This window comes from Bidens hawaiensis, unplaced genomic scaffold (assembly GCF_021521415.1).
Source record: "Bidens hawaiensis isolate Kalapana, Puna unplaced genomic scaffold, B.hawaiensis_p1.1 tig00031786_1, whole genome shotgun sequence".
In the NCBI taxonomy this organism is placed as follows: domain Eukaryota; kingdom Viridiplantae; phylum Streptophyta; class Magnoliopsida; order Asterales; family Asteraceae; genus Bidens; species Bidens hawaiensis.
Genome location: NW_027495375.1, coordinates 39,798 through 67,732, shown reverse-complemented (window position 1 = coordinate 67,732; position 27,935 = coordinate 39,798). Strand labels below are relative to the sequence as shown.

The window sequence follows — 27,935 nt, the reverse complement described above, 5'->3', positions numbered from 1 at the left end:
GAGCGCAGTCTTCGGTCGTGGAAGCGTGAGTTTTTTTATATCTCCGCTCGCGCCGTCCCTCTTGCGATGACCTTTAAGAATGGGAGAGCACTCCCCGCCCTTCACGCCCTCAACTACCAGGAGGCGGAGTGTAACACCCCGACCAAAGGCGGATTATACATCGGGGCGCCACATATTGTTTCATTACTCGTGACACTATTGGGTGTCAATATTTAATGAATACATTCATTCGCGCACGCGCAAAGTAGACATAAGATAACATAAATCAATATATTATAAATCATAATATTCGAACAGCAATAACTTGTCTTGATACATACATTTTAATCTAGGTCCAAAATAAAGAAAACTTCCTACGTGTCCTCGAGCTCCAAAACAGCTACTGCAAACCTGAATATGTGTTAAAATAAACGTCAAACACTTGCGTGTTGGTGAGAAATCAAGTTTAATACAATACATAGATAACAATAAATCTGCGCGCAACATGTGTATGTCTGGTTTTCAACAGGGGTGTAATCTGATCGGGATCAACTCTAAGATTCATAGACTGCCAGTGCTCACAATTGAGCTCACAAACAAGACAAACTGTGCATGTGCAAACAAAAGAGAAAACCATAAACGATAGTTCTCCCGTGTTCATCTAATGGTACCATGAGAACTGCGGAATAGACCGACAAGACGGTTAATGATCCACACATACAAATAAACAGCCGAGTCTACGTCCTCAACACATGGGATACTGCGCGACTAAAGTTCATAAACAGTTTAAGACTCTAAGTTTGTATGAACACATGAACATCCCAAAACATTAAAAGCAAAAAGGGATTAGGTACGAGATTACTCACTTGATAAACGATGCGGTGTAAGATAAAGCAAGAACCAACTTTAAACAAGCACAAGTTAACCTATAAATAAGATTATTGTTTTAACGATTTGATTTAAGTCTTGATTATAAGTTAGCATAATTAATAAGTAAATTATTATATATAATATATTACCGGAAAAGCAGGGCAGAACAGGGAGGAAGACGGAGGCAGCGAGAGGAGACGGCAGAGAGAGCAAGGAGCAAGAGAGAATAGGAGAGTTTAAGTGCTTTGTGTGTGTAGTGTTAGGAAAAATAACATTATTATTTATAGAGAAATCCTAGGGAACACAATCCCTAGAAAAGGGGAATAGATCTCAAAAAAAAGCAAAAGATTCCAAAAGCAAAAGATATCAAAAGATATGGTAGCAGGGAAAAAGAGAAAAAGCTGACAGGTTAACAGTAAAAAGCATGGGCGGGTCAGATAAAGGTACTGGTCAAGCATGGAAAAAGCAGATCTCCAAAGATAATGTCAGTCACTTTTTCTGCCAACCAATGGGGTTGGTGCGCATGCTGCGCCGAAAGTAACTTTTCAGACATAAAGCAGATTAGGTCAACGGCTCAAAAGATAAGACATCACAAAAGCAAACGGCTAGATTAAACAGAAGAAATGACTCAAGACATAGCGCGAGAAGGCTTGAGCGCACCGCGGGAAGAATCACATTTCTTAGCGCGCCGCGGGAAGAATCACATTTCTTAGCGCGCCGCGGGAGGAACTTCAAATCCTTAGCGCGTCGCGGGAAGAACTACCGTTCTTAGCGCGCTGCGAGAAGAATTACAATTCTTAGCGCGCTGCGAGAAGAGTTCGTCTCGCGCATCGCTGGAACAGATGGTCTTCACGCAGGCTTCCTTGTAAGGAGTCTGGCGCGTGGAGCTGCGCAGACAACCTTAGGCGGGAAGGAACAAAGGACAAGCAAAGAGTTGGAAGAGGGAAACAAGGCGTAAGGGCGGGACGGCGGAAAGAAAGAGAGAGAAAGAGGCGGGAAGGAAAATATATTATTATTATTAAAAGTAAAATATAAGTATAAATAAATATTAAATCATAAAAGAAAGAGATCGGGTCAGAGAAACGGGTACCTGGGTCGGGTCGGATCGGGGCAGATGTCACAGTATCCCCTACTTTAAGAAATTTCGTCCCGAAATTTATCTCGAAGTAGGTTGCGCAGAGAACAGGTGCGGGTACTTGATCTTCATCTGATCTTCCCTTTCCCATGTAAACTCGGCTCCGCGCTTGGACTCCCAGCGAACTTTCACGATAGGGATGCGACTGCGCTTGGTTTGCTTAACCTCACGATCCATAATCTCAACAGGCTTCTCAACGAAATGCATAGATTCATCAACTTGAACTTCATCAAGTGGAATGTGAAGGTTCTCGTCGGCTAAACACTTCTTGAGATTGGATACATGGAACGTTGGATGCACATTACTGAGCGCGGGCGGCAGGTCAAGTCTGTAGGCAACTTTTCCTACACGCGCGAGAATCTTAAATGGTCCAACATATCGAGGAGTAAGCTTACCTTTCTTCCCAAAGCGGACAACACCCTTCCAGGGCGACACTTTGAGGAGAACAAGATCACCAACTTGAAATTCGAGAGGCTTTCGCCTGCGATCTGCGTAACTCTTCTGTCGGCTTCTGGCAGTCAGCAGATGATCACGGATCTTGGCGATTTTATCGGTTGTCTCTTGAACAAGTTCGGGTCCTGTGATTTGTACTTCACCCACTTCGCTCCAACAAATCGGGGAGCGGCACTTACGACCGTAAAGTGCTTCAAATGGGGCCATACCGATACTGGAATGATAGCTGTTATTATAAGAGAACTCAATCAAAGGCAGGTGCGAATCCCAATTACCTCCAAAATCAAGAACACAAGATCGGAGCATATCCTCAAGAGTTTGAATAGTTCGCTCAGACTGACCGTCAGTCTGAGGATGATATGTCGTACTCATGTCCAAGCGAGTTCCTAACGCAGATTGGAGAGATTTCCAAAAGCGAGATATAAAACGGCCATCGCGATCGGATATGATGCTCAAAGGAGTACCATGGCGGCAGACAATTTCCTTGACATAAAGCTGCGCGAGTTGCTCAACACGGTAGTTTTCACGAATGGGCAGGAAGTGAGCAGACTTAGTCAAACGATCCACTATTACCCAAATGCTATCATGTTTGCTTGCTGTCAAAGGTAACTTGGTAATAAAGTCCATCGCTATACTTTCCCATTTCCACGTAGGAATTTCTGGTTGTTCGAGCAAACCAGATGGGCGTTGATGTTCAGCTTTTACCTTAGAACAAGTCAGGCATCTAGCTACGAACACAGCAATATCCTTCTTCATACCGGGCCACCAATAAGTAATGCGCAAATCCTTGTACATCTTATCAGCGCCGGGATGAATAGAATACCGAGATTTATGCGCTTCACTCAGGATATTAGCGCGAAGATCCTCATCAAAGGGAATCCAGATGCGATTAAGATAGCAGAGAATTCCACTCAGATTAGGGACAAAATGCGCTTCCGCGCCACACACTAACTCGGCGTGAAGGTTACCATTACTGATGGATGCGCGCTGCGCGTCACGAATACGCGATTCAAGGTTGCTTTGGATCGGCGCAAAGTGAAGCTGCGTGCGCGGCAAGATACAGTTAAGCTGGCAGGGTTTTCGGCTGAGCGCATCGGCTACCACATTAGCCTTACCAGGATGATACCGGATCTCACAATCGTAATCGCTGATGAGTTCGTTCCATCGGCGTTGCCTCATGTTAAGTTCCTTCTGATCAAAGATATGCTGAAGGCTTTTATGGTCAGTGTAGAGGATACACTTAGTACCATAAAGGTAGTGTCTCCAGATTTTCAAGGCAAAAACAACTGCACCAAGCTCGAGATCGTGAGTTGTATAATTTCTTTCATGAACCTTGAGTTGCCTCGATGCGTAAGCGATAACCTTGCCTCGTTGCATAAGAACACAACCAAGACCTTGGTTGGAGGCATCGCAGTACACGACAAAATCATCATTACCCTCAGGTAGCGCAAGAACAGGAGCTTCACACAACAAACGCTTGAGCGTTAGAAAGGCTTCTTCTTGCTTCGAGCCCCAAATATACGGTTTACCTTTGTGCGTTAGAGCTGTTAAAGGCAATGCGATCTTTGAGAAGTTCGAAATGAAGCGCCGGTAATAACCAGCTAAGCCCAGAAAGGAACGGATCTCAGAAGGAGTGGATGGCGTAAACCAGTTCTTGATTGCTTCAATCTTGGATGGGTCGACATGAATACCCATCTTGTTTACAACATGACCAAGAAACTGTACTTCATCAGACCAGAATTCACACTTGGAGAGCTTAGCATAAAGCTGCTCGGTTTGAAGCTTTTGCAACACCAACCGAAGATGTTGCTCATGCTCGGCCTTGGTCTTAGAATAAATCAGAACGTCATCGATAAACACAATCACAAATTTATCCAAGAAAGGCCTACACACCCGATTCATTAGATCCATGAAAACGGCGGGTGCGTTGGTTAAACCGAAGGACATGACCAAGAATTCAAAATGGCCATAACGAGTTCGAAAAGCAGTCTTCGGAACATCTTCATCGCGGATGCGCAACTGGTGATAGCCAGAGCGGAGATCAATCTTCGAGAAACAAGAGGCACCTTGGAGTTGATCAAAGAGGTCGTCAATACGCGGTAAGGGATACCGGTTTTTAATGGTGAGTTTGTTCAACTCGCGGTAATCAATACACATGCGAAACGATCCATCTTTCTTTTTAACGAACAACACCGGAGCACCCCAGGGCAAAGAGCTAGGGCGAATGAATCCTTTAGTAGTCAACTCTTGAAGTTGGCTTGCCAATTCTTGCATCTCAGCGGGCGCAAGACGGTAAGGAGATTTAGCTACGGGGGAAGCACCACGGACAAGATCAATACGAAACTCGACTTCACGAGCGGGAGGGATACCAGGAAGATCATCAGGGAAAACTTCAGGGAAATCACGCACAACAGGGATATCGCGAAGCTTCTTCTTTTCATCAGCAGGTTTAACCACATGGGCTAGAAATGCAATGCACTTCTTCCGCATGAGTCTTTGGGCTTCGGCGCAAGACATAAGCTTAAGACCACTGGAGGGTTTCTCGCCGTAGATATGAAGATCACCATTTTCTCGAGGTATGCGAATCATCTTCTTGGCGCAAATAACTTCGGCGCGATTATGCGTAAGCCAGTCCATACCAATGATAACATCAAAGCTTCCAAGAGGCATGGGGATGAGGTCGATCAGAAAATCATTTTCGTTAAGGTTAAGCGTGCAATCTTTAATCACTGAGTTAATTAAAACAGTTTTGCCATTAGCCAATTCAACTGAAAAATCTTCTTTTAAGTTATCGCGCAGTCGCGCAAGCTTCTGCTCAAAGGCGCGAGAGATAAAACTTCGATCGGCGCCAGTATCAAAAAGTACAGAAGCATAAAATCCGTTAAGCAAAAATGTACCATTAACTACGTCATTATCCGCTTGCGCTTGGTGCGCGGTTATGTTAAAAGCTCGTCCACGCGTCACTTGGTTTGAAATCTGGTTCACCGGATTCGCTTGCGTAATCTGAACTTGTAGCCTTGGGCACGCGTTCCGGAAATGACTGGGATCACCGCAGTTAAAGCACGATCTGGGTCGTGGGTTTTGGTAGGTTGGTTGTGGGTTCTGCGGGTAGACTGGTGGTGTCGGCGCAATTGGATTGGCGGAAAGGACTCTACAGTTTTCTGCAAGGTGACCAGCGCGGCCACATCGGTTACAAAGTCGACATGGGACTTGAGGTGGGTGGTGAAGTCTACAGGTTGGGCAGAAGGGGTGGTTTCCTGTGTAAGGTTTCTTAGTTGGCGGGGCAGGGAGTGCTGGATTGGTTAAGGCATAGTTGTGGACTATAGGGGGAGTTGGGTAGGCTGACAGAGGGTTAGGCGCGTATACTGGAGGTTGGTAGATGGGTTGCTGGACAATGGGCGGGTTGGTAAGCGCATAGGCCTTGCGCCTGCGCTTGAGGTTGTTACGGTTTGAGGGTTCTGGTTTGGTTTCTGTTGGTTCAGGGACAGTTTTGGTGAGTTTGGTCTTCTCAGATCCCCGCAGGAACAAGGTTCCTGCTCTGACATGATTGTCGCTGAGCACAGCGGCCAACTCGATGGCGTCAGAGAGGGTTACTGGGTTCCTGGCCCATACAGAATCTTGAATTTCCATGGGGAGACCCCCAAGGAATTTCTCTTTGGCTCGGCGGGAAGGGGTAACAAGGTGAGGGACAAGCAGGCTTAGTTCATGGAAGCGCGTCGCGTACTCGCGCGCTTCACCGCTGTATTGCTTAAGACTCCAAAATTCCTCCTCCAGGCGCTTAACTTCGTTGGGAGGGCAGAATTCTCGCGTCAGAATTTCCTTGAATTCCTCCCATGTCATGCTAGAAGCAGCTTCTGCGCCACGCGCATGAGCTACTCCATTCCACCATGTAAGCGCTCTAGATTCCAGGACACTGGAAGCATACAGGGTTCGTCTGTCTGAGGGGCATTGGGTGTGGAGGAAAGTGTTTTCTATTTTCTCAAGCCACTGGAGCATCACGGTGGCTCCTCCAAGACCTGTGAACTTTGGAGGGTTACCCGCGTTGAAGGATTTAATGTTGTAACCAGAGGTGTTGGTATTGTTTTGGCTCAAAGCTTGGGCTATTGCGGTGGCCATTTCCTGGGAACGTTGCAGCGAACGTCTGCGCGCGGCCTCTTTCTTCTTGAGATGGCGACGAGATAGCGGATGCATTCTATAAAAGTTTTAATTTTAGTTAATATCTTGGTTTTAGCGTAAAGTATAACCTCGAAAAGCTTGGTTTCACGGAGTCAGTTACTGTCAAAAGTTAAAGTAAAATAAATGACCCTAAATGCAGACTTAATAAAGGTAACAAATTCGAATCAAGAATCGACAATTCATGTATCACCATGACTTTCCGAATTCCCAATTTAAAATATACGAGCAAACGAGTATTGGAGATTGACGATTCATGTATCACCATGACTTTTCAATCCTCAATATAAAATATACAAGAGAATGAGTATTGGAGGTTGACAATTCATGTATCACCATGACTTTTCAAGTCTCCAACCTCAGAACATAATCGTAAATGGAAATTGTAAATCAACTATTCATGTATCACCATGACTTTTCGGATTTTCAAATCCAACAAACGAATATGTAAGTAAAATCAATAAAAATCGAAATTCAACAAAAATCGAAATATCGCGGAATAAAACATAAAATCATATACTGCGCAAGCGCGAGCATATTCATAAATAACGAGTAATTAACAATAAGCGTGCAAACATGAGATTTCTCTCATGCGCGAGAAGGGACTCTTAGGTATTCTAGGCCGTTACGTCTAACCACCTATCCTAAAGTCAACGAGCTCTGATACCAATCTGTAACACCCCGACCAAAGGCGGATTATACATCGGGGCGCCACATATTGTTTCATTACTCGTGACACTATTGGGTGTCAATATTTAATGAATACATTCATTCGCGCACGCGCAAAGTAGACATAAGATAACATAAATCAATATATTATAAATCATAATATTCGAACAGCAATAACTTGTCTTGATACATTTTAATCTAGGTCCAAAATAAAGAAAACTTCCTACGTGTCCTCGAGCTCCAAAACAGCTACTGCAAACCTGAACATGTGTTAAAATAAACGTCAAACACTTGCGTGTTAGTGAGAAATCAAGTTTAATACAATACATAGATAACAATAAATCTGCGCGCAACATGTGTATGTCTGGTTTTCAACAGGGGTGTAATCTGATCGGGATCAACTCTAAGATTCATAGACTGCCAGTGCTCACAATTGAGCTCACAAACAAGACAAACTGTGCATGTGCAAACAAAAGAGAAAACCATAAACGATAGTTCTCCCGTGTTCATCTAATGGTACCATGAGAACTGCGGAATAGACCGACAAGACGGTTAATGATCCACACATACAAATAAACAGCCAAGTCTACGTCCTCAACACATGGGATACTGCGCGACTAAAGTTCATAAACAGTTTAAGACTCTAAGTTTGTATGAACACATGAACATCCCAAAACATTAAAAGCAAAAAGGGATTAGGTACGAGATTACTCACTTGATAAACGATGCGGTGTAAGATAAAGCAAGAACCAACTTTAAACAAGCACAAGTTAACCTATAAATAAGATTATTGTTTTAACGATTTGATTTAAGTCTTGATTATAAGTTAGCATAATTAATAAGTAAATTATTATATATAATATATTACCGGAAAAGCAGGGCAGAACAGGGAGGAAGACGGAGGCAGAGAGAGGAGACGGCAGAGAGAGCAAGGAGCAAGAGAGAATAGGAGAGTTTAAGTGCTTTGTGTGTGTAGTGTTAGGAAAAATAACATTATTATTTATAGAGAAATCCTAGGGAACACAATCCCTAGAAAAGGGGAAAAGATCTCAAAAAAAAAGCAAAAGATTCCAAAAGCAAAAGATATCAAAAGATATGGTAGCAGGGAAAAAGAGAAAAAGCTGACAGGTTAACAGTAAAAAGCATGGGCGGGTCAGATAAAGGTACTGGTCAAGCATGGAAAAAAGCAGATCTCCAAAGATAATGTCAGTCACTTTTTCTGCCAACCAATGGGGTTGGTGCGCATGCTGCGCCGAAAGTAACTTTTCAGACATAAAGCAGATTAGGTCAACGGCTCAAAAGATAAGACATCACAAAAGCAAACGGCTAGATTAAACAGAAGAAATGACTCAAGACATAGCGCGAGAAGGCTTGAGCGCACCGCGGGAAGAATCACATTTCTTAGCGCGCCGCGGGAAGAATCACATTTCTTAGCGCGCCGCGGGAGGAACTTCAAATCCTTAGCGCGTCGCGGGAAGAACTACCGTTCTTAGCGCGCTGCGAGAAGAATTACAATTCTTAGCGCGCTGCGAGAAGAGTTCGTCTCGCGCATCGCTGGAACAGATGGTCTTCACGCAGGCTTCCTTGTAAGGAGTCTGGCGCGTGGAGCTGCGCAGACAACCTTAGGCGGGAAGGAACAAAGGACAAGCAAAGAGTTGGAAGAGGGAAACAAGGCGTAAGGGCGGGACGGCGGAAAGAAAGAGAGAGAAAGAGGCGGGAAGGAAAATATATTATTATTATTAAAAGTAAAATATAAGTATAAATAAATATTAAATCATAAAAGAAAGAGATCGGGTCAGAGAAACGGGTACCTGGGTCGGGTCGGATCGGGGCAGATGTCACACGGAGTGGTTCGCCAAGATCTCCCGGGTCCAGACTCCGGTATACCGCTTTGCGGAGCCTGGGATGGTGATGCTTGGGATGAGCCGGGTGTGGAAGGAGGCGTCGCAGGTTCCCATCGTCCTCGAATACGGTTTGAACTCTGTCCCTTACGGTATGCTCTGTCTTCTTTGTTGATATATGTTTTTCTTCTAACTGTATTTTTTTTTTATTTCAGAGGAGAATGACTTGCAGTCACTCCTGCATCCGCGGGAGGCTGATGGTCCCACTCGGATGGGTACTCGTGCTCTAGATGAGAATGAGTTGCCCATTCTTGAACAGACGGCGGATCGGTTCGTGGAGGTCTACCCGCCAGGCCACGAGATCCTGAGCGCCAGGCGGCCAGGTAAGGAGTTATTCAACCATCGACCTCTCAATGCTGAAACCTCTGCTGGAATTCCTCTAATCTTGTCTTCTGATGAGGAATCCGCAGATGGTCCTCCTTTGGTGCGGAAAAAGAAGGCTGCCGGCGGGAAGGGGAAGGCGAAGGTTGCCTCCACTGCCGATCCGGTGAATCGGTCTGATTCAGAGACCGAAAGCGAGGAGGTGGCGGGGAACCCTGGTGGTGATAAGATCACTGCTCCGGAGGCTGCGACGACTGTCACCTCCGGGCAGCCCAGGATGACGACGGTGAGCGGCGTAAAGAGGCCGGCTCCATCGGGTTCGTCCCCGCCTGTTCGCACTTTTAGGCTTAAGAAAACCCGTAAGTACAAACTTCCTTTACTTTTAACTTCATAGCTTTCCATCATTATACTTTATCTTCTTTATGCAGGCGTGGATGCTACCGCATTCCAGGGTGGAGCGGGGAGGAGCACCTCCGGACCCATGACGGTAGGTTTGGTCAACCTACCTGAGGCGATGACCCAGGCGTCTGCGCCTGCTTCAGTTGGTTCAGTTGCTCACCCGGATGAGCCAACTGTTCCAACTGTGACGACATCTCCGCCGGCTATCAGTGCCATATTTACTGAATCTTTCACTGAGCCGGCGGTGACTATTTCTGCGGGCTCCTCCGCAGCGGCGACCACGGTTGTGAGTTCACCTACGGTGAGTTCACCTCCGTTGGTTTCTACTACCGCGGCGGCCTACACCATGCCTCCTCCGTCATCGGCAACGACAGCTGATCCTTCAGGTATGCTTGGGGCTTCTCGCCAACCTCTGCCTCCTTCCCATCTGCCTGACCTCGTGGATGGATTTCCCTTGGGTTCAGGTGATGGGTTTGGCGGCTATCGGCCTGTTGTCGACCCTACTGGTGCGTAGGGTTCTTTTGGCCTTTTTTTTTATATATCATCTTTTCCTAACTGCTTTTTGTTTTTTGCAGTGTCGGATTCCAATGAAGTGTATGTTCCACGATGGAACATCCGCCGAGGAACAACCCTTCGCACGCCTGTGGAGTGCGTGGAGTGGGCTCGTCACGCAGCTCCCAGTGGTGCGTTGGGCGAAGCAATGGCTAGCTACCAGGAGGGTAGGCTAACCAATGAGCTTCGGATTCTCCTGGCTCGGATGCAGCCGCGCGTCGAGCTGCTTTGTCGTGAAAACGACAAGTTAAAAGCAGCTCGTATCCAAGAAGTAGCTCAGGCGCGGGCTGTCCGGGAGGAGAATAGGAGGCTCTCCGCCGTTGCTGCGGAGAAGGAGAAGGCCTTCAAGGCCCTTGAAGTTGAAGTTCAGGTCCGTCTCGAGGCCCGTTCCAAGGCTGCCCAAGCTGTTAACGAACAGCTTCGGCTGGCCAAGGAAACTGCATGGAACGCAACTGAGAGGGCCACCAAGGCTGAAGCTGTTTGCTGAGCCTCTACGCATTGAGAACGAGGAGCTTAAAGCCAAGCTAGAGAGGCTCCAGCAGGCTCATGATGCCTTGGCTATGGAAGACGCCAAGAAGCTCCAAGAGATCTTGGACCAGAGGGGCGTGCTTGACCACACTGAGCGGAAGCTAAAGGGCGTTGAAGAGGCTGCTGCAAAGGAAGTGTTGCTTGCCAACCTTAATAAAAGTGAAGCCGAACGCGCCCGTAACCAAGCTCAAGCCGCCCTCCAGGAGGCTCTGGTTGCCAAGGAATGGCTTCTTCGAGAAGCGTTGTCTCAGATATGCGTAATTTCATAATATCTTTACGCTTTTCTTTGAAAATATAAAAGGTTTTGATACTTGTATTTTTTCTTGTAGGTTGTGCATCGAGTCTTCACGGATACATCATACGACGATGCCATGAGCGCAGCCCTCAACGCTTCTCATGAGGATGGGGAAAAGGCCGGCTTCCTGCTTGGTCTAGGGTTCGTTGAGAAAGGCATCCCGCTTTCCAACTTCCCTTTATTTGATGTGGATACTGAAGCTTTATATGACCAAGCAGTGAACCAGTATGCCGCCTTCCCGCATCCGGTGGTGGAGAAGGTGAACGAAGTTGTTGCTGCTGATGATGGGCTAGCTATCCTTAAAACTTTCCTTGAACCGCCACGCTCTACTGATGGTGCGGGTCCAAGTGGAAGTGGTCCTGAAGCTTGATCCTGAAGATCCCTTTCTACCATTAGAGTAGATTTTTATTTTTGTATAGCTTCTTTTGTATGCGGGTATGTACCCAGCAATCTGTAATATTTGAATTTCGGTGGAATAAAGATTATTTGCTAATTCCTTGCCTTGTTTATTTTACGCATATTTTGATTTAACTTAGCAATTTCTTTAGTACTTAGATAAGTTAACTTTTTAACGTGGCAGATTATAAGTTTAAGTTTCGCTTCCTCTTTCGTGATTGTGCGGGTATGACCGTCACTTTCACTTAGTAGGATGGCTAAACTTTACTTATATCTGTCCTGCGTGGAAGTTTTCCTCATCTTTTCCTTAGAAATTTTCTAAGTATTTTGAATAAGTTAGCCTTCGTACGCGCGGTTGTTAATAGGTTAATGTTCAGTTTCCTCTATCATGATTGTGCGGGTAGGACCGTCACTTTCATTTAGTGGGATGACCAAACTTTACCTATAACTGACCTGCGTGAAGGTTTTCCTTATCTTTTCTTTAGAAATTTTTTACCGTTTTGTGTTTATGCGGGTTTTGCCGCCTTCCACACGTAACGACTTACTTCTTCCCATATTTATGCGGTGAATACCGGCATATCAGTGTGGGAAGTTCATAAGTATAAAGGTAAGGCTATCAACACAATGTGAAAGGAGGATCATTTCCATTAGAAGTGGCTCTAGGCCTTTTCTTTACAAGTTTGGAATTGATCTACATGTAACATTTGCGTAATTGAGCTCCATTCCATGTTCTTGGGATAGGAGTGCCATCGAGCCTTTCGAGCCGGTATGCGCCCTTTCTCAGAACTTCTTTGATAATGTATGGCCCTTCCCAGACCGGGGCCAGTTCTCCTGGGCGTTGTTGGTTCGAAGCCTCGTTGTTACGCAGTATGTAGTCTCCTACATTGAAGTTGCAGAGTTTTACCCGCGTGTTGTAGTACTTTTGCATTTGCCGCTTGTAGTTCTCTTCACGCGTTGCGGCTAAGTCTCTGCGTTCCTCGGTTAGCATAAGGTCTAACCGTCTTTCCGCATCATTGTCTTCTGGCTGAATCAAGACCCTTGGTGAGGGTAAACCAATTTCGACCGGGACCATGGCTTCAGTGCCATAAGTGAGGCTGAACGGGGTTTCTCCCGTACTGGCCTTTTTCAGCGTTCTGTTTGCCCAAAGGACGTGCGGAAGCTCGTCCACCCAGCCGGATCTGTGTTCCAAGAGTCTTTTCTTTATGCCTTCAACGATGCTCTTATTTGCTCTTTCTACCTCACCATTACCCTGCGTGTGCGCCACTGAGGTAAAGGTGTGAGTGATTTGAAGTTCTTCCAGCCACTTTTGTAGCTTCTTGTCAGCAAAGTTGGTGCCGTTATCGCTCACCAAATTCTGTGGAAGTCCAAAACGACAAATAATAAATTCCCAAATAAATTTTTTGATATGTTTTGCGGTTGTTTGGGCTAAGGGTTTTGCTTCTATCCACTTGGTAAAGTAATCGATGGCTACCACTAGGAACTGAACGTTTCCTGCTGCTGTAGGAAATGGGCCTGTCACATCGATGGCCCACTTCTGAAATGGCCATGAAGAGGTGACTGGAACAAGTTCATTCTTCGGACGATGCGTGTTGGGTGCGTAGAGCTGGCAAGACCTACACTTTCTGATGTATGCCAACGCATCCGTATGCATCCCCGGCCAAAAGTATCCCGCGTTGTTTAGCTTAGCTACAACAGCGCGTGGACCTGCGTGTACTCCACAGATGCCTTCGTGTACTTCCCTTAGGAGGTAGTCAGCATCTTGGTTGTCCACACATCTTAAGAGTGGGCCAAGAAAGTTACGTCTGTAAAGGATGTCATCGGTGAGTTGATAATTCAGTGCTTTACAGCGTAGTTTTCTTGCCTGTGTTTTTGACTCTGGTAGTATACCCGTCGCAAGGTAATTTATTATTGGTGTCATCCACGTTTCTGTGCCGGTTTGGATGACACAAATTTCCTTGTGCGGGACTGAAGGTGCCCCGAGGAGTTCAATGCGGATGTCCTTTCCCAAGTGGGTGAAGGCTAATGATGCAAGCTTGCTTAACGCATCCGCAGATTTGTTTTCGCTACGCTTGACGTGTATGACTTTGCAATCGTTAAAATCGCGCATAAGGGTTTTTGCTTGTGCGAGGTACAGGGCCATTGTGTTGTTCACGGCCGTGTACGTCCCGTTTATTTGGTTGGCTACTAACATGGAATCCACGTGGGATTCCAAGTATTTCACTCCCATCTTACGCGCAATTCTCAGCCCGGCCAAGAATGCTTCATACTCGGCTTCGTTATTCGTACTTGGAAAATCCAGTCGAATAGCGTAAGTGTATTCTTGGCCTGCTGGGTTGGTTAGTTTCAACCCTGCGCCTGAACCCTCGTTACTGGCTGCTCCATCAGTGTAGAGTCGCCAGACATCATTGATGTCCTGTGCTGGAGAGGGTTGAGCCTCTTCCTGGCACTCTTTTTCTCGCGATGCAGGCACTTCCGCAATAAAGTCGGCCAAAACCTGGCCTTTTATGGCTGGTCTTGGCTTATACTTTATCGCGTATTCCCCCAACTCAATTGCCCATTTGGCTAGGCGTCCCGATAACTCGGCTTTGCGTAGAACGTTTGCAAGTTTGAAGTTGGTGAGAATGGTGATTGGGTGACCCTGGAAATATCGTCTTAACCTGCGTGAAGCGTGTACAAGTGCTAAGACTAATTTTTCGAGGGTAGAGTACCGGGTTTCTACGTCTGTTAGGATATGGCTGACATAATAGATTGGCATCTGGATGCCTTTCCGTTCAACTAGCAGGACCGCCCCGGTTGCTCTATCTGTTGCAGAAAGGTATAGGATTAACTCCTACCCCGCTTCTGGTGCTGTGAGCGTTGGGAGTTCGATCAAGCGTGACCGAATCTCCTGAAAAGCTGCTTCCGCTTCTGGTGTCCAGCGGAAGTGCGTTTTCTTTAAACAGTTTCTCAACGTTGACACGAAAGGAAACGACTTATCCGCGTGGTTTGCCAAAAAGCGATTAAGTGCGACTAGTCGTCCATTCAGTGTCTGAGCCTGTTTGATGGTAGTAGGTGATTCCATTTTGATAATGGCTTCGACCTTTTCAGGGTTCGCTCTGAAGCCATCTTTAGTGACGATGACCCCCAAGAACTTCCCTTCTTCCATCCCAAAGGAACACTTGCTCGGGTTGAGCTTCATGTTTATCTTCCTGAGCGTGTTGAAAGTTTCTTCGATGTCTTTCAACATCGCTTCCGCGTCAGGGCTTTAGATGACCAAGTCATCCATGTAGACTTCCAAGTTCCTCCCAATTTGGGCCTGAAACTGGTTGTCCATCAGGCGTTGGTGTGTGGACCCGGCATTCTTAAGTCCAAATGGCATCATTTGGTAACAAAATGTGTCATCGGGCGTCCGAAATGCGGTTTTGTCCTGATCGTCAACGGCCATGTGGATTTGATGGTACCCCTTATACGCATCCAGGAAGCATTTAAGGCGAAACGGTGCTAACGAATCCACCTTAAGATCAATTTCGGGTAACGGATAACAATCTTTGGGGCATGCTTTGTTTAAGTCCTTGAAATCTATGCACATGCGCCATTGTTTGTTATTCTTCGGTACCATAACGGAATTTGCAACCCATGTTTGATATCTGCTAACGCGTACGATGCCTGCGTCAAGGAGTTCCTTGACTTGGGTTCTACACGCGTTAATTTGTTCTGGCCCCATTACTCTGCGCTTTTGTACGACTGGCGTAACAGCCGGGTCGCACTTGAGCTTATGCTCTGCCTTACTTCGGGGTACGCCAGTCATGTCAGCTGGTGTCCACGCGAAGATGTTAGCGTTTTTCTGTAGTAAGCGTTTGAGTAAGGTGCGCGTGGGATCAACGACTGTTGGGCCAATAGTAACGGCCTGGTCAGGGTATTTGCCATTGAAGGCCCATCTTTCCGGTTCGGTGATGGTTGGTTTAGCCATCTTTGGTTTGGGTTTAGATGAGACAGATGCGATGCATACCTGGGGAATGCCGGTGATCATCGCTACACCCTCAGCTGTTGGCCATCCCATCATGCCGTGGACTGAAGATACCACGGCGTTGAATCTTGCCATCCCGTCTCTCCCGAAGAGAATGTCGTATGTGTGGTGTGGCTTCCTCATCACGACAAAATCCACATCTTCTGTGCGTGAGTGATTCTCGTTCGTAAGAGTGACGGGGAAAGATAGGATACCCAGGGGGGTGTTTGTGCTGTCGTCGAACCCTTCCATCGAGGCGTAGACCGTTTCAAGCGTTCCTTGTCTTCGTCATCTAGCTTGTCGAAGAACTGCCTGTACATCACCGTTGACGAGGCGCCGTTGTCAGCAAGAGTGCGAGAAGTGATGTAGTGCCCCAGCTGGCTTTTGATGACGATAGGGCCTTCTTTGCTGGGTCCTCCTGGCACTCGCGGGAAGCGCACCTCAGCTTCCTTCCACGCGCATGGTTCTGTCGCTCGCCTTTTTCTTCCTCTGATGTTGCCATGAACCATGTTGATGCTGATATCAACGGGCTTTCGTCCGTTGCCTCTGTACCGGTTATCATTCCTTCCTCCCTTCTTGATTGATGCCACAAGGTGTGCAAGTCTTCCATCCTTGACGAATGTTTCAACAATATCCTTCAAGGATGTACACTCCTCCGTACTATGACCCTTTGTCACGTGGAAGTCACAGGATTTGCTTTGATCCGCATTAGGTCGCTGCCGGATCATTGGAGCTTTTGGCCATGGTAGTTTTTCGGTGGCAAATATCTCCGTGACGCTTTTGGTGAGTGGCGTCCACCGGTGTTTTCGGCTTGAAGGGTGTGTGTTATCCCTTCCGCCAACAAGAGGGCGAGAGCTGGATGAGGTGTCAAAGTTTACCCTTGACTGCCAAATACCTAGCTTCCTTTTTTTGTTCTGCCAGGCGATCCGAACATTGTTTTCTCTGGTCCTCTGCGTGTAGAGGTGTGTACTCTGGGGAAGATCCCTACCCAGTTGCTTCTCTGTCTCGGCAAAGCGCTTGGCCGCCGTCATGATGGCATCCCATGTGGATGGCATGCCGTCCTTACCCGTCAACGTGCGGATAAGCTCTGGGTATTCGGCGCCCTGGATGAAAGCGGCGCGAACAAGATCTTCACTTATGTTGCCCAGACTCAGCTTTTTGGAGTTGAAGCGAGTGATGAAGTCTAGTAAAGATTCATCCTCCTCTCTAACGCAGTTGAGGATCGTCCGCTGTTCTTCAGTATATTTCCTCTGTTGGCTGAAGTGTTGGCTGAACTTGTTCTGAAAGTCCGCCCAATCATAGATGTGGTGGACCGGTAAACGATCGAACCATGCCCTGGCCGCTCCAACCAGTGTCATCTGGAACATATAACACCACGTGGGTTCCGTCCAGTTACTGACGGTTGCCCCCGCAATGAATCTGTTCAAGTGATCGTCTGGGTCGGATAGACCATCATAAGTGCCGATGTTGGACATTTGTTTGGCACTTCTCGGGGCGATTGCTTCCGCAATGTCCCTTGCAAACTTGGACTTTCCTGCATTTGCAGCAGTTGGTCTAAAGGTTTTGGAGAAGTCACGTGGGTTTCTCCCCGCGTTCGTTGGTTTAAAGGTTTCTCCAAAATTCCTTGTCGGTTGGAAGTCCGTTTCTTTACGCTTCCCTTTTGCCTTATGGCGAGGGTTTGCGTCGGTATCGGATTCTTCCCGCTCATCGTCCGAGTACTCGCACTCACTGTTCATGTTGAGATGTTGGCGAGTACTGCCGAATTCGTCAGCCTGTTGAAGTGAACGCAAGCGTTCATCCAACTCAGCTTGGAACTCTTTCTGACGTGCTTCGGCCCACGCCTTAACTTGATCGAGTGTTTGGCGAGGGAGCCTCGTCCGTTTCTCCAACTGGGCATCAGTGAACCCCAGTGAAATATTGTTTACTGCACTTGTCCCGGCTTGGGTAACCGGGGTAGTGTTCGTAAAATTTGTATAACCGCCGGTGTTCCCCCCAGTTGCTGGGGTTGTGGTTACCGGGGTTTCTTGGTCACTTACTGGCTTTGGGACCGGAGTAACGTTAACCATTTCTTCAGAAATTTTGAAAAAACTAAGAATTAGTTCTAGCTTTTATGCACGGATGGCGCCAATGAAGAAACACTAATTGACCCCGGGCAGATTACGGATAATCTGGGGGTTAAATAGATGTTTCCCACGAGGATGAGGTCCAGCAAAGAAAGTTGTTCTTCAGGTGACCTGCAAAACAGACACCGTAAGCTCGTCACTGAGAAGGGGGGGTTCCTCCTTGTGACCACCCTCCGGTGTGAGAATCAGACTAGATTGCTCTGAATATAAGTGTATATTAAGAGATTGCTAGAGAAGATAAGGTAATGAGATATCAGATAATGTCCTTACCATTCCAAGGTGTTGGAGTATTTATAGCCGAAGGTAGGTTTCCAAGAAGGTACAGCCGGCTGAATAGTATTCCTGTTCTACCAACAGTGGGCTACGCACGAGCCATGCTGGTTGGTGGATAGGCTGTGGCCGATAGTGACAAGGCCGGCTGTATACTGTTCCTTTACTGCCGGCTATGCACTGTTCCACCAACTGTAGGCTACGCACGTCCCACAGTGAGGGTTGGTGAGTAGGCAGCGGCTAATAGTGACAAACAGTACTAGAGGGTGCTCCTCCTCGTACTGTTGTCGGATAGCTGTCACCCTGTGATTGGTTCATGGGCTGTTTTGGTCAGATCGTCTATTTTGCCCATACCTTGGCAGGTATAGTACAAAAGATCTTCCAGAAGCATACGGACTGGCTCATTTGGGCGGGAGTATTCCCGCCTTGCTCATTCCTTCAGGTGACATTACTGAAGTATCAAGAGTTAGTGCCTTGTGCGTGTAGCCTTGCTATTAGTGCGGGTAGCCTTCCCTGATGGCTTGTATCCGCAGCTGCGGGAACAAGCGGGGTACTTCACCATTGGGAGGCTTTCCCTGCGGGAACAGCTGGCGTACTGCGCGTAAGGGCTTCATCTCTGAGCATGGTGGGTCCTGCGGAAGCAGTTGGTCCTTGCGCAGACGTCCCTCTTCAAGATGAGTCTTGCGGGTCCAACTGGGCTCTGCTGGGACCTACGTCTTCAATATTCGTTCGGTATAAAAGGAAAAAGGAAGTTCAAATTTCTCTTTTAATGTCAGTCCCTCCATTGACTTTGTTCAATGAATCTATGTTACGAGAAAAAAAATAATAATACATGTAATAATAATGTTGGCTATGACATTATTGTTTGCCCTTTATACCCCTCATAGATCTTTGTTAATGCAAGTGCTTCCTTTGACCGGCAATGCCCTTAAGCTTATTGTATGTTGTCATAAGCCATAAAAGTTGTATATTGACCCCTTAAATATTCATTCTAAAAATACCCCCTTAAAAAGTAATTCTGTTAACCCAAAGATGAGTACATACAAAACATCAAGGTGAATCAAAGTGATTTATATGGGGATATTAAATAACAAGTACAAATCATCGATGACTAAAGCAAGTAGCAACAAAAGAGTAGACCTATCAATATTTATTTTCCATATGTTTATAAATAATTTTCTTCAAACCACGTACGTTAAGTTTGAACCGATCAACTTCTTATCGGTTAAAACATACTACTTATTTATAAATTTATTCAAACCAATACAAAATTGTTGGATTCTATGATAAAATAAATAAACTTAATTACTAAATCAAAAATAGTAAATAAAAAACCTTATCCATAAATGATAAAAGTCGATTAGTTAAGTTCAACACAACCCTTTTCTCTAAAAATGAGTTGTAAAATTCTTATAAACATATGACTTAAATGTAAAAATAAATTCTAAATTTTAGTCGATTCAGAAAGAAGTTTAGAAGATAAGCATGTGTGCCAAAATATATCTAACATCTAGACATGTTAATACTTACAAAACTATATAAGTACTTAAATATATAAGTACTTAAAAGGGATTATATTTTTATAGTTTAAATGTAGCATGTGCATGTTTATGAATAAGCAAGTTACAATCAATCTAGATTTGGTTAACATGGATTTCTAGATATTGCACCAATTCTAAACAACATTACAAACATACATCATATTCGCATATAAACAAATTATGTACAAAAATTATAATATATTTATGGTATTAACTTTTGACAAAATCATAAGCAATTATAGTATCTTCACTCAAGAAAATTTACTATCATGTTTTACAATAACATATAGAGGAGTTTATAAGACCTTGTTCAACGTGTCAGCCATATAAAAAGTAAAAGAGAGAAGATAATCATCTATATATAACAAGAATGCTTTATTTAGAGAGAGGGGGGGGGGGGGGGGAAGACGCCCGTAAATAGAAGAATCAACTGTAAAAAGTTAACTGTCAAATTGATAGCGCTGACATGTAGCCACCCGTTCCTCTCACGTTACATATAATAATATAATTATAAAACAAAAAAGCATTCAAAATTTAAAAGGTAGAAAGAGGTGGTGTTAAGTTACCTTCCTAATCAAGATGAAGGAGGTGGTGTTGATCGCAAAGGGAAGATGTAGGTGGTGGGCTTAATAGGTCGAACGTAGGGTGTAACGGGAGGGATATGAATATTGGGTGGTGTTGTAATTCTGTTTTTTTTTTCATTGTATTAGTGGACGTGACGCTCATAGCATCTTGCTAGTTTGCGTGTATGATAATATGTTCGGTTGGTCGTTCAAATAAAAAAAAATTGTGTCGTAATATTATGACTTATCCAATTTATCTATACCATTAAAGCAAAACCATTTTTTTATATGGCATTCAACTAGAGTAGCCAACTAGCATGTCAACTAATACTATTACCACTTATAGAATCTATAATATATATAATTGAAACCCCTAAAATCCTATGTGTCGCGATGTAGTCGCTCCCCCCTTTTATGGAAGTCACCAGATTGCTTGATTTTTAAATGTAGGCCTCTCATTGATTTAACCCAAATTCATAGGTATGGGTCTTACCAACCAGATAGCTTTTAAACGGGTTATAACATCTCATTAAATTAAAAATTAATCTTACCAATTGTTTGATATGAAAATTCTATAAAATAGGAATATACTAAAATTTAATATCCAATTAAAAATAAAAAGATATTATTTATAATTAATAAACAATTTTATAGTAAAAAACATAAGTGGGTCATGGGTCACCAAATCCAGATAGCTTTTAAATGGGTTATAACATATCATTTTTTTATTAAACCCTTTCATTATCAAACCCTAAGTATATTATTAACTTTCTTATAACAAATAAAATTAAAATCCAAAAAGTAAATATTAAAAAACGAAAAATGTAAAACAACCATTCTCTCAAGCCATCAGATTGTTTTATTTGTAAATGAAGGTTTCTCACGCATTTGACTCGAATTCACGGGTAAAGATCTCACCAAACCCATATAGCTCTTAAACGAGTTATAACATCTTATTATATTAAAAATTAATCTTATCAAATATTTGATATGAAAATCCTATAAAATAGAGATATACTAAAAATTAATATCCTATTTTATTTAAAAAAAATATTATTCATAATTAAGAAACAATTTTATAATAAAGAAAATAAATTGGTAATGTGTATCATCAAACCCAGATAGCTTTTAAACCGGATTATAACATATCATTTACTTGTGAAACCATTTCATCGCTATATTAATTATTAACTTTCTTACAATAAATAAAATTAAAATCCAAATATACATATATAAATATTGAAAACGAATAATATAAAACAACCCCCGTAATACGTTGGATAAAATCTAGTTACTAATAAAATTACAAATATAACTTTACATGCTGTATTAAATGAGTTTTTAGATATTTATGAATTATAAAATTTTATTTATAACTTATGAATCCATGGATTATGTATATTTATTAAATTTAATTTATATATATATATTTTTAATCATTCTTGTATTACCCTAGTATTAATTATTAAAGAAGTAGTACTGCAGTAATATGCAAGAAGATTATTTTATTGTGGATAATCAGCGGGACATAGATGAGTAGAGTAGCAATAGCAAGCTGGTCAGCACCTCCACCTCCAAGTCACCAACCAGCTTACTTGTTGGTTCCTATTTCTCTTTCTCTTTCTCTTCATCCATATTTTTTTAAAGACATACATACTACTGACTGCTGGTGCTCATCCACTAATCATCATCTCCTCCTGTATTCCTCCTTCAGGTAATAATTCACCAGATCTAATTTTATTTATTTCGACTTCAATTCAATCACTTCACTTCCATCTGATTTAGCCGATCTGATCTCTTACACACCCTTTTAACCCCCCCAATTGATTATGATTATGATTATTATTATTATTATTATGAAGCAAATTTGATGAGAATAAGTTGATTGATTTTATGGGCAATACATGCCGTGGATCTTTTGGAATTAAAGACACACAGGGCTTAACCTTAAACAAGCCTCAAGACCCTTCACTTTCCGCTCAAAACCCTAACTCAAACAACTCTCTAGACTACTACTCACCAACCACCTTGATCTCTCAACAGCTCATAGCCCAAGAGTTTTCCAAACTCCCACCTGTTCCCAAGAAAGAAAACAACATGAGCAGCCGCGGATCCTCGAACCAGTCTTACCTTCTCGGTCACAGGACCGAGAACATTCGCGATGTCTACACGCTAGGACAGAAGTTGGGTCAGGGTCAGTTTGGGACCACTTACTTATGCACTGAGATTGCGACCGGGATTGATTACGCCTGCAAGTCGATCTCCAAACGGAAGCTGATTTCCAAGGAGGATTTGGAGGATGTGAGACGGGAGATTCAGATAATGCATCATTTGGCGGGGCATAAGAATATTGTGACGATTAAGGGTGCGTATGAGGATCCGTTGTATATGCATATTGTGATGGAGCTTTGCAATGGTGGCGAGTTGTTTGACCGGATTATTCAGAGGGGGCATTATAGCGAACGCAAGGCGGCTGAGTTGACCAAGATTATTGTTGGTGTTGTGGAGGCGTGTCATTCGCTTGGTGTTATGCATAGAGACCTGAAGCCTGAAAATTTCTTGTTGGTTAATAGGGATGATGATTTTTCGCTCAAGGCGATTGATTTTGGACTCTCGGTTTTCTTCAAGCCAGGTGAGCTTATTAATTTGTCATAATTATGATATTTTTCCAGTTAATGTGGTACTGATTACCGAATTGAATGTTGTTTCAGGTCAAACTTTCACAGATGTGGTGGGAAGCCCGTATTATGTTGCTCCAGAGGTGCTTTTGAAGCATTATGGTCCAGAAGCGGATGTGTGGACCGCAGGGGTGATCCTTTACATATTACTCAGTGGTGTGCCCCCGTTTTGGGCTGGTATGTGCTCAACTTATTCTTTATGTTATCGAGAATGCATGATTGTATTAAAGTTTGTTTTTTTTTATTGTAGAAACACAGCAGGGGATATTTGATGCGGTTTTGAAGGGATACATTGACTTTGAGTCGGACCCGTGGCCTCTTATATCTGACAGTGCAAAGGATCTTATTACAAAGATGTTATGCTCTCGACCTTCAGATCGTCTCACTGCTCATGAAGTTCTCTGTATGCTGTGAATCGATTGTAGATTATTGGAATTGCATATTGAAGATTATTTATGGGTTATTTTGATTGTACAGGTCATCCTTGGATTTGTGAAAATGGAGTTGCTCCGGATAGAGCATTGGATCCAGCTGTTCTTTCTCGTTTGAAGCAGTTTTCTGCAATGAATAAATTAAAGAAAATGGCCTTGCGGGTATGGTTTTCATATTCTTGTTGAAAAAAGATTTGATTCTTACATAACAAATGGGGCAAAAAGTTTATTACATGACTGAAAAGCACAAAACAGTTCATTCTTGTTGCAAAAAGATTTGATTTTTCGTAAGAAATGGGACAAACAGTTAATTACAAGACTGAAAAGCACAAAACAGTTTTGTTCTTGTTGCAAAAAGATTTGGTTTTCACATAAGAAACAGGACAAACGGTTTATTACACGACTGATAAGCACAAAACGAGTTGTATATTTGATTTATGCAAAAGTAACCTTGAATATTTTCTTATCTGGATCCAGGTTATAGCCGAAAGCCTGTCTGAAGAGGAGATTGCTGGTTTGAGAGAGATGTTTAAAGCAATGGATACCGATAACAGTGGTGCAATAACATTTGATGAGCTAAAAGCCGGTCTAAGAAAATTTGGTTCCACATTAAAAGATACAGAGATACGCGACCTTATGGATGCAGTAAGATTCTTTCTTAATCAATGCGTTATGTTTGGATTTTAGCTGGTGCTGATTTTTCAATTGACATGTGGGGTATTCAGGCTGATGTTGACAACAGCGGGACGATTGATTATGGAGAATTTGTGGCTGCTACAATTCACCTGAACAAACTGGAAAGAGAAGAACACCTTGTGGCTGCATTCCAGTATTTTGACAAGGATGGAAGTGGCTATATAACTGTTGATGAGCTCCAGCAAGCTTGTGCTGATCATAATATGACCGATTTTCTGGTCGAGGATATCATCAAAGAAGTTGACCAAGATAATGTAACGTCATAACGTTTTATATTTAGATTTTATATCTAAACATTAATGGGTTTATGTTATGTTGTGATTCAGGATGGGAGAATTGACTATGGGGAATTTGTAGCCATGATGACTAAAGGCAATGCAGGTGTTGGAAGAAGAACAATGCGCAACAGTCTGAATATAAGCATGAGAGATGCACCAGGGGCACACTAGTAATTTCCTTTCCACATTCCGCCTACAGGTACATCTCACATGCTTTATAATAGTTGCCTTGATTCTTGAAACCGAATCATACTTCAAGAGCACAACTTTTGACATTGTGAGTCGTCACGTACTGCAGATTGTACAGCAGGATGAGAATAGGAGGTGTGGCAATTAATTGGATGGGTCGTGGGTGTTTAACGTTTGAGAGTATGCTTTTGTTTTAAGTTGTATTGCTTTGAAAGATGTAAGAACTTAACGAGTGCACAGTTTCTTGTTGTCATTGTTGTTCAAATTGTTGTACCCTTGGGACAACACTTGTTTAATTTAATAGTAGCTTGAATCAGTTGAACTTTATGTGTGCTAATTTTTATATCCAACAGTATCATTTTATTTATTTTATATACTTACTCTGAGATAATTATACAAATTATCAAATTACAACTTTGTTTCAAATCTTGTTTATGTAATCAAACCTAATAACTTTGTTTGAAAACAACCAAAACAGTTTCTTGTCCTCAAGCTGTAGTTTCAGACGAAGCTATGATCTCCTGCAAGAGAACCCAAACACCAAAAGCCGATTATTATAGTTGAAACAATTGTTTCCAAAACACGCATCCAGGCACTTATTTGGAGCGAGTTACTTACTTTTAACTCTGCGTTTCTTGAAAATACACACTTTGATGTGATCGCGCGCCCTGGTTCTAAAAGCCATCCAACTTCACAAGTAGTTTTTTCCCCATCTTGTACCATTGAACTCCACAAGTTCTTTGGCAGCAGTACCAAACTCTCTGCATCTCTTGCAGACTTCTCTATACCATCAACTGCCATAAGTTCTTGAAGAATCTGTCATGATTATGAAAACCAAGTTCATGATATCATTAAAGATTCGATTTTTTGAATAAATATCATCAAAGATGTGATTTTGTTGTATTAAATATCATTAAAGATGCAATTTTGTTATATATAATCATTAAAGATGCTATTTTGTTATATATAATCATTTAAGATGCGATTTTGCTGTATAAATATCGATTTTGTCTGTAAATATCATTAAAATTACGAGTTTCATATCATTCAAGATGTGATTTTGCTGTATAAATATCATTAAGATGTGATTATGTTGTATAAATATCCTTAAAAGATACGATTTTGTTGTATAAATATCACTAAAGATGAGATTTGTTGTATAATATCATTAAAGATGCAATTTTGTTATACAAATATAATTAAATATGAGATTTTGTTGTATAAATATCATTAAAGATGTGTTTTGTTGTATAAATATCATTAAAGATGTGATTTTGTTGTGCTAAACTTACATTAGAAGAATCTTTAAATCTGGCTACGGAACTTGACCGTTGCCACAAACCTGAAATTTTTGACCCGTTAAGAACTTGCGTTGTAGCAAAAGCAGAGTCACGAATTGCACATCCGCCTAGCTGATCCCCGTTTCTAAACGGGCCATACCATTGCTCAGCAAACACTTTGATGCTCTTCAACACTAACTTCTGGTTTCCTTCAACACCCACAATTTGGATAATCCTTACACGGGATTCTTTATCGCGAGGGTCAACCAAACAATGCTCCAATTCCAATACTTTTGAGGATGTTGACTTCTGTGTTGACCAAACTGCAGTGTAGCATCCAGTAGATTGATATGCAAATGAGGAAACCATGTTATCTGGACCGCCTGCTATCCTCTCATCAACACTATGCCGCGTGGCTGCATCAGCTTCACAACCAACAGTTGGAAGCAATTTGATCAGTTTGTAAATGGCGGAAGTGGTGTCGGGTTGAGCTAGAGTCGGGCACTGAGTCTGCCAGTCGAATACTTGAACCTCCCAATCTCGGTACGCATTAGGTACAACATTTTCAGGAAGCTCAATCGCCTTTCCGTCAATGGTGAAATCAGCTCCAAAACCATCCCATTCACCAGAAACTTTACCAGCAAATTCTGACCAACACTCTGTTCAGAAACAAGAAACTGCTTAATTGGGGTCATGCTATTGGTACACCACCACCAAAAGTCATATCATACTGGTTCAGGTTGTATGATGTCCTATCGGCCGTATGATGGCAAATCAACACTGGTGTGCGACATAGTTGTTAATAGCGAATAGCAGACGATAATGGCAAGCTACCTATACGCTACGTAGCGATAACGATAAAATAGCGGGCTCTGTTTTGTGTTTAGCGACTACAAAAAAATTTAGAAATATTTTATATGTATATTATATCCAAATATATCGTTTTTATACGTATATTTATTAAAAAGAACCTAAAATCCTGCTATTTTATAGGTTTATTTAGTGCTATATATATAAATCAGGAAAAAAAAACCATGAAATCCCGCTATTTATTACGCTATTAGGGCACCAACATTAGATATCGAAACCATAATGCTATGTTATGCTATGCTAAGCTATTAACAAGAGGGTGCAGCCTGTCACATAATGCCCATATGGGTTTGTCAGCGGTCATATTAGTCAGTTTTTATCAGTCTAAAAACATTGCACGCCCCATATGATTTGGCGCCTATGACACGTAAGTGGAAGACTTGTTTATGGATAGTATTACAGTGGTGTGTTGTTTAGTCTGTGGTCTCACTTTAACACACCCTAATTTGAACCTCAAAAGCAGTAAACAATCATTCAATTGTCAAGATGTTAAACGCTGGTAAGCTAATAGAATCATATTGGTGGTAAATCCACATTCAATTCTTCATAACAATTAACAATATTAGGGGCTTGGCAATCTAGAGCTGAGCTGAATCAATAAAAGGTTTCTTAATCTGAATCATTCAACGTTAAGAGGATAGGCTGTTAATATATAACAACCCCTAAAGAAAGAAATTTATGTTAATTAGCATGAACAAATTAAATAAGCGAGTTACCTACCGGAAGAAGCGCCGGTGGTGGTGGGTTGAAGGGTAGGGTTGTTGAGGGCGGCGGCAGACATGGTGGAGGTACGGCGTGAATGTGAATGGTGGGAAGTTTAATGTTAATGTATTGGGATCGGGGTGTGGGTGTGGGAGTTAAGGTTGTGTTTGTGTTTGTGTTTGTGTTTGTGATGATTGCAGCGACTCTGCCGCCAATAACGCCCGCCATGACCGGAGGGCTTTACTTTCCTTCAGGTGTTAGATTGAATTTGTCAAAATAATAATGTGCGGTTGGAAAGTATGATGACGAGGCTTGCTTTCCGATTCTCGATGCGTTGCATGTGGATCTGGTTTTTAGTTTGTTTATTAAAAGTACAACTCAAATTTATGTCTTTCCTTTCGTCATGTTTTAATTTGAAACATTTTGTAAATGTTTTTTGGAAAAAGGTAACTAAACGAACAAACGAAAGACGTTTTGTGGTTTAGAATCATAGATGACGAGGATTATTATTATTCCCGATTGGATATTCGGACATGATAAAAAATAAATGCCCCACGAGAAAACTAGATTACAAATAGCTAGAAACTTGTAAGACTTTTCCATTCGAAAACTAACACAAGAATATTGGTTGGTTAAGTGAATACAAAATAAATATTCT

General features: G+C 42.9%; 2 protein-coding genes across 2 annotated transcripts; one reads left to right on the top strand and one right to left on the bottom strand.

The window, feature by feature from the left end:
* The first annotated feature begins 22,031 nt into the window (after nucleotides 1-22,031).
* Nucleotides 22,032-24,678, top strand: LOC143582559 (calcium-dependent protein kinase 26-like). Its single transcript, XM_077065089.1, has 8 exons — nucleotides 22,032-22,785; nucleotides 22,865-23,008; nucleotides 23,082-23,234; nucleotides 23,309-23,424; nucleotides 23,740-23,907; nucleotides 23,988-24,212; nucleotides 24,285-24,435; nucleotides 24,535-24,678. The coding sequence occupies exons 1-7, from the start codon at nucleotides 22,047-22,049 to the stop codon at nucleotides 24,405-24,407; spliced, it is 1,668 nt and encodes a 555-aa protein (XP_076921204.1). The 5' UTR covers nucleotides 22,032-22,046; the 3' UTR covers nucleotides 24,408-24,435; nucleotides 24,535-24,678.
* Nucleotides 24,679-24,787: 109 nt separating this feature from the next.
* LOC143582564 (uncharacterized) lies at nucleotides 24,788-27,371 on the bottom strand. Its single transcript, XM_077065093.1, has 4 exons — nucleotides 27,296-27,371; nucleotides 25,718-26,364; nucleotides 25,044-25,241; nucleotides 24,788-24,946 (listed from the first exon to the last, which is right to left on the bottom strand). Exons 1-4 carry the CDS (start codon nucleotides 27,354-27,356, stop codon nucleotides 24,914-24,916), a joined length of 939 nt encoding a protein of 312 aa, XP_076921208.1. The 5' UTR covers nucleotides 27,357-27,371; the 3' UTR covers nucleotides 24,788-24,913.
* Between the last annotated feature and the right edge of the window lie 564 nt (nucleotides 27,372-27,935).

Bases quoted from the DNA above. Each gene is read 5' to 3' on its own strand.
- LOC143582559 (XM_077065089.1), top strand. From the start codon at position 22,047: ATGGGCAATACATGCCGTGGATCTTTTGGAATTAAAGACACACAGGGC. The intron at 23,908-23,987 runs GTAAGATTCTTT...TGGGGTATTCAG, and splicing joins TACGCGACCTTATGGATGCA to GCTGATGTTGACAACAGCGG. The intron at 24,213-24,284 runs GTAACGTCATAA...GTTGTGATTCAG, and splicing joins AAGAAGTTGACCAAGATAAT to GATGGGAGAATTGACTATGG.
- LOC143582564 (XM_077065093.1), bottom strand. From the start codon at position 27,356: ATGTCTGCCGCCGCCCTCAACAACCCTACCCTTCAACCCACCACCACC. The intron at 26,365-27,295 runs GTAGGTAACTCG...GTTTCTGAACAG, and splicing joins CACCACCGGCGCTTCTTCCG to AGTGTTGGTCAGAATTTGCT. The intron at 24,947-25,043 runs GTAAGTAACTCG...GTTCTCTTGCAG, and splicing joins CAAGAAACGCAGAGTTAAAA to GAGATCATAGCTTCGTCTGA.